The following is a 14,878-nucleotide window of genomic DNA, read 5'->3' as shown; positions in this document are numbered from 1 at the left end:
TGTGCTTTTTCATTTCCATTGTGAACCCAGTAGTAAGGTTAGGGCTTGAGTGCGTTTGACAATATCTCCAGCTGGCAATGCTGTGATATACCGTTTTCACTTATTGCTAAAGAACACTGAATTAATATAATTTACAATATTCAACCCAGATGGCAAGAAAAGAATGAGAGTGACTAGAACAACGTGATCCCACGCTAGAGAAGTGTGCCGTCAGGTGCTCCATATTCTGCGTTTAATGTGGTGATGTACAGAAGAATACTGATCAAAAGTGCAGTGAACAAAACCACGTTTAAACTATACTATCTAAATGTGCAATGCATTATAATCAATTTTACGGACTGTGGTATGAATATTAGTTAGTTGCTGGAATATGGCTGTCTAGTGGTAATTGAAACGTGTCTGAAAGTATTGGTAAGGAACAGTGGAATTCCTTTTCTCAACCAATTCTCTACATAGATAAACGACCGCAAGACCACAGGGGAGGATTGTTTGTAGTATTAAAATAAATAGGGCAGCAGAGCACAGAATGATCTCGTACGTGAGTGTGAAATTATTTGAGCCCAAGTAAGTCTATCCAAAACAAACTTCGTCCGGTGTTTCTGCAGATAATATACGAACAGTCCTCAAGTTTAATTGAAACATGACACGAATCATTTCCAAATGTTGTCACAAGGTGACAAAATTCTTCATTTTGGTGAATATATCTTGGGCTTACATATGGAACTACAGTAAACATGGGATAACATCACACAAATGACATTCTTTGTCGAACATTCTACTCAAGCACTCGACTTGGGATTGTACGATTTTCATAACGCGCGTAAAAATAGCAGCTTAAATTATGTCATGTCTATTTTTCTGATATAATCCGTCATCTCATATAGAGTTCCTTCTCCGAGACCGCGAGTTGCCCGTTCCCTATCTTACCCCAATCCCGGAAGCCAGCAATCCAACTCAAAAAGAATGTTTGTACCTGATTGAAGGAAGGCCCCTTTGGGTGAAATTTGCAAAGTGCAACAGGTGATACAGTGGACACTTTTACTAAATTGAACTATAGACGAGGCACTGGATTCTTTCCCTCATGTTTTTAATGCAACAATAAATACTTTCTACTGTTCAAAAAAGTAAAAACAATGAAATTTCCAATGAGGCACGGCGAACAGATTCGCTACACATTACCAAATAAAAAAAACAACTTTGGGAATTGTGGTGTGCATTTCCAAATGAATACATATCTTAAAATAATTTCTGATATTCGACTTAATACAAAAAAGCTATTGAGATGCAGCAAACACCTAGATTATATCTTAAAAAAAAAGACACCAGCATCAGCAACACTAAACAACTTTGGTATCTTATCAGACCTAGATCTAAAACTTCTAGCATAAGTCTTTTAAAGTACAATGTTATAACCAGGTGCACAAATTGAGGGAAAAACAGAAAATTTTAATAAATTCTCAACTGCATAATCGACGTACCTCCCTGTTCAATCCGTTTACTCGTCCACCTTATCTCATTTATCTATCACTCCCTCAGAGTATGAGTTACTCTTATTTTCACTCCGGCCTGAAAGCCTCTGGCCAGGACAATATAAGCTGGACCTCTCTGTATTCGAAATCATATATTATTTCTTTTCCACTTTCGCTCATTTTTAATAGATGTTTCAGGGAAACCTGTTTTCCCTGTTCTTGGAAAACAGCCCGATTCTCTTCCATTTGTAAATGTGGATTAGAAAGTAATGTGTAATGCAAAAGCAATATCTCGCTACTCTAAACATATCAATCCTCTGCGAGAAAATTATCAAATGCATTACTTCCCGTTCAGTACAATCACAAAGTTGGTAGTGGAGGGTGGACAGCCAATCTGCCGTCAGAGGGAGCCAAATTGTGATTTTTTGTTTCGCATTTGCATAAAATTGTAAATAAAAGTTTCATTATTTTTCATCCGCTGTTTCATTTTTAACTGCCCTAACCTAAAAAATATTACAAAACCATATCTATACGTGCTAGCATTAGAATTAATAAACGAAAACCTGAAAGCCCATAGTAAAATATCAACTTTGAAAAAAAAAAAAAAAATTGGTGGTGTGCTTAGCATAATACAGAAAACTAACTACCGATGATGAAGCAGTGTAACCAATCCGAAGAGATATTTGCTACATCTGCGGGTCAAGGGAAAGCAACAGAACTCGCCTTGAATGTAATGATTGTGGAAAATACATGTTCAGATTGCAGTCAACAATTATCACTACTTGCAATACATGCAAGCAAACTCAGAAAGAGAGCAGTGAAGTAGATGTTGATTAACTTTGAACCCGCCTTGAGTCTACATATTGTGGAAAAACATATGCAAAAAGCATTCAATGATTACTGCTCTCTGCACTAAATATCAGCATTAGAACAACAAGCTCAATGACATGGATATTGGTTAGGTTCGAATCTGTTAATTTGTGTTTTGTACAGTGTTTTCACCCATATTTAACAGTATTATAGTTTAATTAAACTTATACGTTTGTTCAACAATGATTTGTCTTGATTTACTAAACCTAAATGCTCCAAAACATACTTTTTGCATCATGCACAATGCTGAAAAATGTGAATAATCAATCACGGCCGAATTACCGTCGTCGCGAGCGGAAACGTGAATTGGCAGTACGTGAGATTGATACGTAATATTGAATGAATTTTATCGCACTTTTGATAACTAAGATGTTTCGCATTTGTATATTTTATCACGTGTGTAAATTGAATATACTTTTTATGTACAAACATGATTTTTTAGTAATTAGTTTCACATATCTTACAATGTCTTCCTACTAACAAAATATGGACTTCATGTAAACGCTTTTCACAATTATACACAGTCATCTTTTACCTGTATGATATAGCATGTTTCCTCAAAATTGTTCTTCATAGTCTTGACTGAGCAGTTACTCCCCATCTGTATTAATATATCTGTTGGGAAATAGAAACTTTAATTAAGCCCTTTCTACACACGTAGAACGCTTAATTTTTTTCCTTAGTATTTAATAGTATGTTTTCTCTTGTGCATTGTAAAACGTGAGCTCCATATAAATCTTCTTTTCGCCTGTGTGTTGTCATATGTGTGAGAGTTTCATCTGTGTATTAAAATATCCTTCCAGACTTGAGTATAGACCAAGTAGTATTCCAAACTCTTCGTATATGTGAAGTTTTCCACTTGTGTATATTAAAATTTGTCTTGCCAAGCTTGAAGGCGAACTATATGAAGCACTCAAATCAGAAGTTGCTAACTAATTATTGCTTGATTTTACAGGATCACGCTTTAAAATTTATAGAAATGTGTTGAAATACCGATATATTTATACAATGGTGTAAAACTTTGTATGCTGGTTCGTTTTGACAGGTGTGACGTCTTACAGTACCAGATTTTTATAAGGTAAACAGAACGTTTTTGAATAAAATTTAAAACCTGATTTAACAACTTTTCTTATAAAACGAGTGAAAAGTTAGTAAGTCAGTATACTCAAAAACTTCTAAGTATACAAGAGAATAAGTAAGGAATGCGAAACATAGCTTGGAACTTCATTTTTATCAACCCACATGCACATTCACTTTATATCATCATCCCGCGCTTGAGAAACGACTGTGGACGAAAAAGAGTAGAAGATATTTGCGTCGAAATTTTGGTACAGAGCCTCTTTTCGCACAAACACCACGAATTCCGGTAAAGTCATTAACACTTTGGATAAATATGCTATTAATCTCGCTTTGAAATCAAAGACGACAACAAATGGAATGCAATCGTTTTCAATATTATTAGTCAGTCATTTTTTGACATATACAACCTTAATACGATTTTAACGCAAAATTTAACCCCTGTAAAAGGGACGAAGACTTGAGTTTATGATCGCTTCTTATCTTCAAATTGCATAAAATTTTCTGTCAAGTGCATGAAAGATTGTCGTAAAAGCGGGAAATATAAATGTTTGCGGTGAAAATAGAACTGCGCAACCATGTATCGACAAGCAAGATGCAGCTAAAATGGAGATGGTCCAGAAAGTTCTAGTGTTGGAATTGACATGTTTTTCCGCTATATCTACATTTGTAGCTGATGAGGAAGGTGCGCCCTCACTATGGATGTCGCTTAAACTTGTAGCCTTTAACTCCCTTACATACAAGAACTCTCATGGACTACATTTAAAATTTTTCTCTATACATAAATGTTCCTTTGCAAAATCGTCATTTGAATCTTCGTCGGCGTCAGCCACCTTTACATTATGCAGCAATCACTGTGGCGGCAATGCAGAAGAGCTATTCGTGGAGTAGATGCGGAACCAATTTCCTGTAACATCTGCCAGCTAAATACCGAATTAACAATTTGTCCTTCACAACTTACATTCCATTCCAAAGGGCAGGTACATTTGAAGGGCTTAATGTGGTCTGACTTTTTTAATATTTAATTCTGTTGTAGTCCTCTTTAGCAGTGTATTTATCGTGCATATAATATTTCTGCCAAAACTTAACTTGTGAGAGCGGCAAATTCTTTTCTATATGCCTTGTCTATTTACATGTCTTGCCAAAGCTGATTCTAAACTAAATCATATTGAACTTCCTTCGCATATCTGTCGTTATTGAACTATGTGTTTTAAGATACGATTTGCCAGTAAATGTATTTCTACACTCCGCGCGTGTGACTCTTGTCTTGTGTGGATTAACAATTTCTTGCTCAATATGAACCTTGAGTAAATAGAAGGCTACGTTCTATGCATCTCTTTGGTTTGTCACTTGTGTATTGAAATGCCTTGCAAGGATTGAGCGTAGACTAAATGATTTTCAACATTTTCCATGTGTGAGATTTACGTCCTAGTTGGCTTAATACGTATGAACGTTGAATAAATTCCATTCCAGGGTTTTGGCACGTGTGAGATTTTGGATCGGGTGTGGATTAACATGCGTGTAGCCAACTCTGAATTTCATTTAAATACTTAACCACACTTTGGGAAGTGTGAGCTTTATATCTTTTGTGAAATAACGTGTGTAGCAAAAGTTGCACGATGTTTAAATTCTTCACCACACTCTTGGTATGTGTTATGCTTTACTACTGTGTGAAGCCAAACTGGAACGTCGATTAAATAATTTAGCACACTCGTTGCATTTCTAAGGTTTTTCTCCTGCATGTTTTAACGTGTGTAGCCATATGTGAACGTACACTAAATCCCTTACCACACTCTCTGCACTTGCGAGGTCTTTCTCCTGTGAGGATTTACAGGTGTGAAAACAAATCGTAACGTCGATTAAATCCTCTACCACACTCTTCGCATGTGTGAGGTTTTTCTCCTGCGTGTATTTACATGTGTGTAGCCAAATGTGAACGTACACTAAATCTCTTACCACACTCTCTGCACGTGTGTGGTCTTACTCCTATGTTGATTAACATGTGTATAGCAAAATCTGAACGTGCACTAAGTCCCTTACCACACTCTTAGCACGTGTGTGGTTTTTCTCTTGTGTGGATTATCAGATGTCTAACTAAAACTGAACGATGTTTAAATCCCTTACCACACTCGTGGCATGTGTAGCATATTTCTCCTGTGTGGATTGACAGGTGTGAAGACAAATTGGAACGTCGACTAAATGCCTTACCACACTCTTGGCACGTGTGAGGTTTTTCTCCCGAATGGATCAACAAGTGTGAAGACAAATTGGAACGTTCTTTAAATGCCTTACCACACTCTTCGCATGTGTGTGGTCTTTCTCCTGTGTGGATTAATGTGTGTGAAACCAAACTGGAACGTCGATTAAATGATTTACCACACTCGTTGCATTTGTAAGCTTTTTCTCCTGCGTGTATTAACATGTGTGTAGACAAACGTGAACGTACACTAAATCCCCTACCACACTCTTCGCATGTGTGAGGTTTTTCTCCTGCGTGTATTTACATGTGTGTAGCCAAATGTGAACGTACACTAAATCTCTTACCACACTCTCTGCACGTGTGTGGTCTTACTCCTATGTTGATTAACATGTGTATAGTCAAATCTGAACGTGCACTAAGTCCCTTACCACACTCTTAGCACGTGTGTGGTTTTTCTCTTGTGTGGATTATCAGATGTCTAACTAAAACTGAACGATGTTTAAATCCCTTACCACACTCGTGGCATGTGTAGCATATTTCTCCTGTGTAGATTGACAGGTGTGAAGACAAATTGGAACGTTCTTTAAATGCCTTACCACACTCTTGGCACGTGTGAGGTTTTTCTCCCGAGTGGATCAACAAGTGTGAAGACAAATTGGAACGTTCTTTAAATGCCTTACCACACTCTTCGCATGTGTGTGGTCTTTCTCCTGTGTGGATTAATGTGTGTGAAACCAAACTGGAACGTCGATTAAATGATTTACCACACTCGTTGCATTTGTAAGCTTTTTCTCCTGCGTGTATTAACATGTGTGTAGACAAACGTGAACGTACACTGAATCTCCTACCACACTCTTCACACGTGTGAGGTTTTTCTCCTTTGTGGATTGACAGGTGTGAAGACAAATTGGAACGTCGATTAAATGCCTTACCACACTCTTGGCACGTGTGAGGTTTTTCTCCCGAGTGGATCAACAGGTGTGGAGACAAATTGGAACGTTGTTTAAATGCCTTACCACACTCTTGGCACGTGTGAGGTTTTTCTCCTGTGTGTATCATCACGTGTCTAGTCAAATGTGAGCGTGAACTAAATCCCTTACCACACTCATGGCATGTGTGTAACCTTGCACTTGTATGATTTAACATATGCGTAGCCAAACATGAACATACACTAAATTCCATTCCACATACTCCGCAGATGTGGGATTTTTGACCTGTGTACACTAAGTTATTGCTTGACAAAGTTGAACTTTGACTAAAGTGTTTTTCACTCTTTCGGTAGGTATGACGCTTTTCACTCTCCTGAGCTAGAATATGCCACAAAAGTGATGGATGAAACCCCTTGCCAAACTGCATCGAAGTATGAGATTCCTCATCTGAATGAGAAATGGTTTCCTTTAAAGTAATACACGTATCGTCTTCTCCGTGGAATGGTAATACGTTATCGCGCCTGTAACAAATTCAACAAATAAGGAAATGTGAATGGAGATGATTAAGTAGCAACAAAAAAATAATCATTCTCTTTATTTCATGATAAAATTACACTCATTTTTTTTTATTACATGAAATATTGTACAAATATGAAATGGAGTACGACTGAGTAGTTTCCAAATCCTTCGATTCTCATAATAAGAGGCTGTAGTTTGTTTCAATATATCAAATTGAGCCATCGTTTATACCGTGGCTGTCATAAGTCTTTGACCGTGGCTGCTTTCAAACAAATGCACAGTATGTGAATTAAAAATGTCTTATCCGTAGTTTCGGGTGGAGAAAAAACAAACTTGTGATCCAAAGTTTTAAGAACAACTACACTTATTAATATAAACTGTACCGAATATCATTCACTTATATCATTATAAGAGGAACACGAAAGGCTTTTTGAAACGAAAAAAAAAAAAAAAATAACATACAACTTTCCAAGCTGAGGCAGAGAAACTTAACGTAACCAGACTAAAGACGAATCATTTACAGCGTAGTGATTGTAGTTCAGTGGTCTAGGCGATTGGCCAGTAATCTGGAACTTTTTCGATCGAATACACGTCGAGCATTATTTTTTTTTTTACTTTAGGAATGTTGATGGCGGTTGACAAGCGACAACACACGCATTATCACATTCAAATATTTGAATACTTCTATAATAATTCTTTAATAATAAATTTCTATGATAGACACGCCCCTGTAGTTAAGAAACGTGTTTCGCAACACCCATCACCATGCGAAACCGATGAATTACGTTCGTTAATGGCGCGGAGATAAAGCTTATAGAGCATACAGGAGATATGTTAAAAATAGTGATCCTTCCAGTGATAGCACCATAAATCCTAATACGAAATTCGAAAACAATAGGATGTTAAGAAACCGTTGCACTCAAGAAGGAAGGAAGGCAAAACGGCGCTTTGCCTATTAAATACTTGAATTCCAAAATAATGGAGCAGTTCTTTGGAAATGGCTAAAGTATTAGGTGTTGGCAGAAACATAGCCAAGAACGCTGTTAACTATACGCCAGATGAATTGAACACTTTTTTTCTGTCAAACCTGTATGGTACCAGCCTCCATGAAACTGCAAACAATGAATAATATTGTAGCTTCGGAAATTAACTCTCTGTTCTCGTCTTCTCACGTACAGCCTGCACATGCATTAAAAGCGATCCAAAGAATTAAATCTAAAGCCACTGGTACAGATATTTCAATAACCATGGTCAGGAAAATCCTACTGCATGTACTTAATCCTATCACTGACATTTTTAATTACTCTCTTGCAACAGGTACTTTTCCCACAGTATGGAAACTTGCTAAGGTTCCCCCACTTCCAAAAAAGAACAACGCTGATAATATTGCAGACTATCGTCCAATCAGTGTCCTTCCCGAGCTTTCAACTGTTTTTGAATATATTGTAAATGATCAAATTCGGGAATACTTAACAACAAAGAATTTATTGGATACATTTCAATCTGGTTTTCGAAGTAATCATAGCACATGCACTGTACTAGTAAACATAACGGAGGATATAAGATCGGCTATTTATAACAGAAAACTGACGCTCCTTACTCTACTTGACTATAGTAAGGCATTTCAAACCTTTGATTTTGACATATTACTTAAGAAATTTTCATCATTGTTTATTTTTTCTGAATCAGTGGTTAAATGGTTTCATTCTTACCGTCACGAACGTAAACAAAGAGTAGTGATCAATCAGGATCACACATCGGCATGGCATTGTATCAACAGTGGAGTGTCGCAGGGTAGCGTACTAGGTCCCATTCTCTTTGCCCTTTACATTAATGATCTCCCTAAAATTCTCACCTATTGTAAATACCATATTTACGCTGATGATTTTCAGTTATATGCTTCTTTTCTCCAACAAGATATTAATAATGCGATTGAGAAAATAAATACTGAGTTAAACAAAATCAGCGACTGGTCTACGGCTCATGGGTTAAAATTAAATGCAACAAAGTCGCAGTGCATCTTAATTGGCTCCCCAAGAATTCTTTCTTCTATTAATATCTATCAGCTCCCAAATATAATATTGTCCAATACTGTTATTCCATTCTCTACAGCTGCCAAAAATTTCCGAGTCATAATAAATCAAAATCTCTCCTGGTCAGATCAAATAAATAGAGTTTGTAAGAGAGCGTTTGGTGCCCTACATACGTTAAATCGACTAAGAATTTTCTTACCAATATCTTTGAAGATCAAACTTGTCAAGGTACTGGTGTTCCTACATCTTGAATATTGCGACTCAGTCTATTCTGATCTAACAGAAAATCAATCAAAGCGCTTGCAAAGAGTGCAAAATGCCTGCAATAGATTTATTTTCAATATAACTTACAGGGAACATCTCACATCTTTTTATAAAAAACTGTCATGGCTGACGTTAGTCGGAAGAAGAAATTTACATAATCTTACCCTATTGTACAAAATACTTACTACGTCAGAACCATCGTATCTAGCCCGTAGATTTTTATATTTTTGAGATTTTCATACTAGAAGCACAAGATCACAAGATAATTTCTTGCTCTCCATCCCCAGTCACAATTCTGATTCATACTCAAAATCCTTCACAGTAAGTACTACACGCCTCTGGAACAGTTTACCTCAATTAATACACAAGGTTTCCACAGTCACCAAATTTAAAAAAAATCGGTATATTCCCTTCTCTTAAGTAAAAATAAGGACACTGGTAGCACATGAGGCATCTTCGTTTTACCAGATTATTAATAACCCACATATGAACACACAACCAATGGGTAACCTAAGTTAATTTGTACAGCTTATTCATACCTTTAGTACTGCTATATGCAATATGCAATTTTTGGTTTCTCCATGTTATTTTTGTTTCCCGTATTGAATATTATTTTTCAATTTTTGTTCTTTGAAGTGCTTAACCATTTTTTTAAATTAAGTAGTATATTGTTTTCTTATGTGGTTCAATACTTTTCTTTTGTAATTGTTAATATTTCCTGTATATTTGTGTTTTTTTAAATATATATAATATATGCACGTGGTTAAGTGCTCGGAGAAGGCTGCAGATCCTTAACTTCGCCACGTAAAAGAAGTCATAAATACATAAATAAATACTCGTTTGTTTCCACACTTCAACTATCAAATTTTCAGGAATAATACTAGTGATAATAAATATTATCCGGAAAAATATTTAAAAATTAAAAATTTATTATCGCTCAGGTCATACCATTACAAACAGAAATTTAAAAAAAATGGTTTTGTGTAACGTTGCCCATGAAAAGACGAATTTCTCATCTCGATTCTAAAAACAAACCAAACAAATTCGGGATGAGACATAACATTTTAATTCCAGACGGAACAAGGCTAACTCACTCTATCGTCATGCTTTGGAGATGAGAATCGAGACGAGACGAAAAGTATCGTAAACATTTCTCGTCTTATCTCGATTCTAGAAATAGTATATGCCACTCTTTAAGCAACAATTGCTATGTAGACTGAATCTTATATATTATTTTGCTACTTTGTACTTCTACTACTATGCTACTTTGAGCTCACTGATTTATGGTCTGTGTATATACTTTTGTAGCAAGACTTTTATAATTACATCTGCAAACTCCACACGTTAGTTTATTACAAGCTTTAGTGTTCAATTATATTCAGGTCTTTCTATTACAGTTATTTTCCTGGAAACGTAAAGTAGAATATTTTCTACACGAAATATTAGCAGAAAGCTTTCGTTTAAATTAGAGTAGCTGTACCCCTTCCTCGAAACCCCTACGTTTAAGTAAGTTTTGTCGAATTTTAGTGCAACTATAAACTTTTAATAGTATTATTATTATTATTATTATTATTATTATTGAAGTGTTGTAAATTTAATGGTACAACCTGTTCTACCTAGCTCCCGCCTAGTATGAATTGTGCTGAACAAACAACGTGTGTATAAGTTTCCTCCGTGTTCTGCTTCCTCGAACTTTCTTTATTTCATTCTTTCTTTCATTCTCATCATCGACGTGTTCTGTAGCTTAGCCGGCATAACCATTACTTAAGAACAAATTTTCTTACGGTTCTTGTGAGGTCAGAATCCATACTTTCTAAACGAAATTTGCCTCGAAACTTTCCGTTATAACATTTAACTAGTACTAGGGAAACTTTCCGTTATAACATTTAGCTAGTTGTAGGGACGTTTGAGAGGGTATGTCCTGTTGATCCTGACACTTCTCTCTAATCCCGACTATTTTGTAACTTCTGGGTAACGCTACGGGCGATTTTAAAGATTTTAATACAATGTGTCCTCATACGGAAATTGTTACATATATTATTATTATTATTATTATTATTGAATATTTCAGACCTCAATATTACGTCCTACAGCAATGTAAATAAACATACTGAACTTACAGAAATGAAAATAAATTCTTTTAACCCTATATAAGGACGAATTGAGTTATGAGATACTATGCAAAGAAACGATAGGAAAAAGGTGTCAGCTACTGGATAATGTGAAAATCGAACAGAACCTAAGTAGAGTGTGTCTTTATCACAACACCCTTTCGAAGTTACAGCCTTTCCTTGGGTAAAGGACAGTAGTGTAATAACCTAACTCCCGGGCCAAACTCTAGGCCAACCCATTTTGGAAATATCTTTGACCAGCACAGATTCAGTGGGGTGAGATTGGGCAGGGTGCTTTGCGCATAGGCTTTAATGACATTTAAAATCATAAAATACTTACATCTAAAACTTACATCTAACATTAAAAGTAAAAAAGAAGTTTTTACGTCAAATTTTACATCCTGGGTTGATTTTAAGAATAAAAAGATTGGTTAATGTATCTAATGCTATCGATAAACAAGATCTTGTAACATTAGAGCAGCTTGAATAAGCAAACGATGATTTTACACAAAAAGAAACTGTAGAATTACCATGTCGATTGGCAAAAGATGATGTTGAGAAACCAGTCATTTTTGTATATAATTTAGCTGCTGCCTACAAATTTCTTTATGGAAGTAGTTAATGCATACAGAATCAAGTTTCAATTCATAACTTATAGACACATTTTAAATGACATTCTATTTGAAATTTTTCCATTACACTTTAATATCAATAATCAGTTAACAATTAGACCATCCCAAAATTCTGATTTGAAACAAGGCAAATCATTAATGCTTATTATGTATGTAGAAAGAGAGGATGAAGATGAATACGAAAACGAATCAAGTGATAATGATAATGTTAGGAGGGTTGTATTAGATAATGATGAGTTTTAAATTTCTATATAATAAACAGGATGTATTGTGTTAAGTGTAAGAAATCAACAGATACGAAGGAAAACACTATTAGAATAGAAATAAACAGAATGGAAGATATAGTAAGAAAGGTATTGGTTCAGTATGTGGTGTTACTAAATCGTAATTCGTTAAAAAGAAAGATTGACTAGAACAAGGTAAAGGTATTAGAGAAGACTTTATAGAAGAAATTCACAAACGTTCCGAAAAGAATTATCCTAGGTTAAATGTTATTGTTAAAGGTATCGATGATTTATGGCAAGCAGATCTTGTGGAAATGCATAGTGGCATGTTAAAAGGTAACTCCAAGTTAAAAAAAAAGGCTATAAGTATTTGCTAACGATTATAGATGTGTTTTCGAAATATGCTTTTACTGTTCCTGTTAAAGATAAGAGCGGTAAAAATGTTACAGAAGCATTTGAATCCATATTAAGAACGGGAAAACCTAGTAACTTACAAACTGATCATGGCAAAGAGTTTTACAATAAAGAATTTAAGAAGGTGATGGAGGAAAATAAGATTAATCATTACTCAACCTATAGGGGTAAGAAAGCTTCTGTTGTTGAGAGATTCAATAGAACTCTTAAACAAAACATGTGGAAAAATTTACAACACAAGAAGATTATAAATGGATAGAAATATTACCAACACTAGTTAACAAGTATAATAATCGTATGCATAGAACCATTGGTTTAAAGCCTATAGAAGTGAATAAAAAGAATAAGCAAATAAGTAAATCGAAAGGGTTATTTGAAAAAGGATATACACCTAATTGGTCAACACAAGTATTTGTTATTAGCGAAGTTATACCATCTAATGCACCTACGTATAGAATTAAAGCTTTAGAAGAAGAGGATGTGCAAGGTAGATTTTACGAACCAGAACTATTAAAGACGAAACATAAAGATGAATACTTAGTGGAGGTGTTGAGAAAGAAAGGTGACAAAGCATACGTTAAATGGTTAGTATTTGATGATTCACATAATAGCTGCATAGATAAAAGTAATGATGTAGTATAAATTTAAATATTATTTTTATGGAATAATAATAAGCATAATAGGTTAGTATGGATCAAAGTTTGAATGAGATATGTTACGAACAGACTTAAGATATTGGTATGGTATCTTTGGTGATTCTAAACTGATTATAGATAAGAACACAGGTTACTTCAATGCTACTAAATTGTGAGCAATGGGAGGTAGAAGATTTTTTTAAAAAAGTTAGAAAATAAAGGTTCAAATGAAATATTAGAATATTACAATAACAAACTAAGTGGACCGAATTCGGGCCACTTCAGAAACTCACCTTATACAGTAAAACTAGCTGGTAACGAAATAATGTTAAAAAATATTTTCTAAACAATAAATACGAGTACTATGGATAGTTTAAACGTTATTTGTTACGAACAGATTAAAGACATTTATTGGTATGCTATATTTGGAGATTTTAAATTTATTGTGGATAAGAGTAAAAGATACTTCATTGCTACTAAGTTGTGTCAAGATGGTGGTAAGAGGTTTGATAATTGGTTAAAAAATAAAGTCACAAGAATTAATAAGATACTGTGAGCTAGAATTAACCAACTACTCTAATTATAGGAATTGCTCTTCCACATACCTAATAAAAGGAGGAGACAAAGAAGCAACCTTAATCATATGTGGAACTTATGTACACAAGAAATATTTATAGCTGTTGCCTTTTTGTTAACTAAAGATTTTTACAATAAGTGTTATGATATTATCGAAGACTATTTCATCCAAGACTTTAAGCAAAATAGAGTTAACAACGAATTACTCCAAACACGAATGCAAGATATAGAAATACAGACGGAAAAGTTAAGTCTTAAGAACAAGGGCTTAAAAAAATAGCAGCACCACATACAGACGATGATTCAAAAGATAATTTCCTAATCATATACAAGAAGAACAAACTTAATTATCCTTTCCCTTATTATGCTATCAGATGCCAAAAGAGAAGTCTATATAAGCCTCTTAATGAGGCAGAAGAGAAATATCCAGATCATGAGATAATATACGAAAAGTTTCGAGATCTTAACAGTATTAAGATATTCAACCTAGTGCAAAAAGCATTAGATATTCGTAAAGGTAAGGGTAATGAGTTTTGGACGTCCCTATCAGATGAAGATTTGGTTAAAGAAATTTAAAAAATTGATTGTTTCTATTATCGGTTAACATCGAGTCCTATGAAAAACTTTCGATATAACTTTTATGATTATCATTTCATAAAAACTTAACATCAATATTCGATGTTATTATTTCCAATCTTCCACAGAAAATAAAACGGATTATCAAAATCAGGATTTTCTTCAGGATATTCATTGTTTTTGTTGTTAAGTATAATAACTGTTCTAATGAAACAACATGAACCGTACCTTCGTTCACACAATTTGTCTCAGAAAAGTTTATCACTATATTATTAATAATGTTTTCGTATCTAACTAAGTCTCTCCTGTTTGATAATCTGACCCGATTGATGTGTTCTTCATAACGTTC

The 14,878-nt window shown here is 34.7% G+C and overlaps 1 protein-coding gene across 2 annotated transcripts in view; it reads right to left on the bottom strand.

Moving 5' to 3' along the window:
* Positions 1 to 281: 281 nt before the first annotated feature.
* Positions 282 to 14,878, bottom strand: part of LOC145690959 (uncharacterized) — a 28,430-nt gene continuing 13,833 nt past the window's right edge. Inside the window, exon 2 of one of the 2 annotated variants that reach the window (XM_081766427.1) lies at positions 282 to 7,066. In XM_081766427.1, the coding sequence (XP_081622553.1) occupies positions 6,052 to 7,066 (1,015 nt within the window). In that variant the 3' untranslated portion in view covers positions 282 to 6,051. The remainder of the gene's footprint in view (positions 7,067 to 14,878) is intronic. The other variant, XM_081766428.1, reaches the window with a different exon arrangement.

Source organism: Thermobia domestica, chromosome 7, assembly GCF_964235325.1.
Source record: "Thermobia domestica chromosome 7, izTheDome1.hap1.1, whole genome shotgun sequence".
Lineage (NCBI taxonomy): Eukaryota > Metazoa > Arthropoda > Insecta > Zygentoma > Lepismatidae > Thermobia > Thermobia domestica.
Note: the sequence above shows the minus strand (reverse complement) of the source record. Positions and strands in the feature narration are given on the sequence as shown.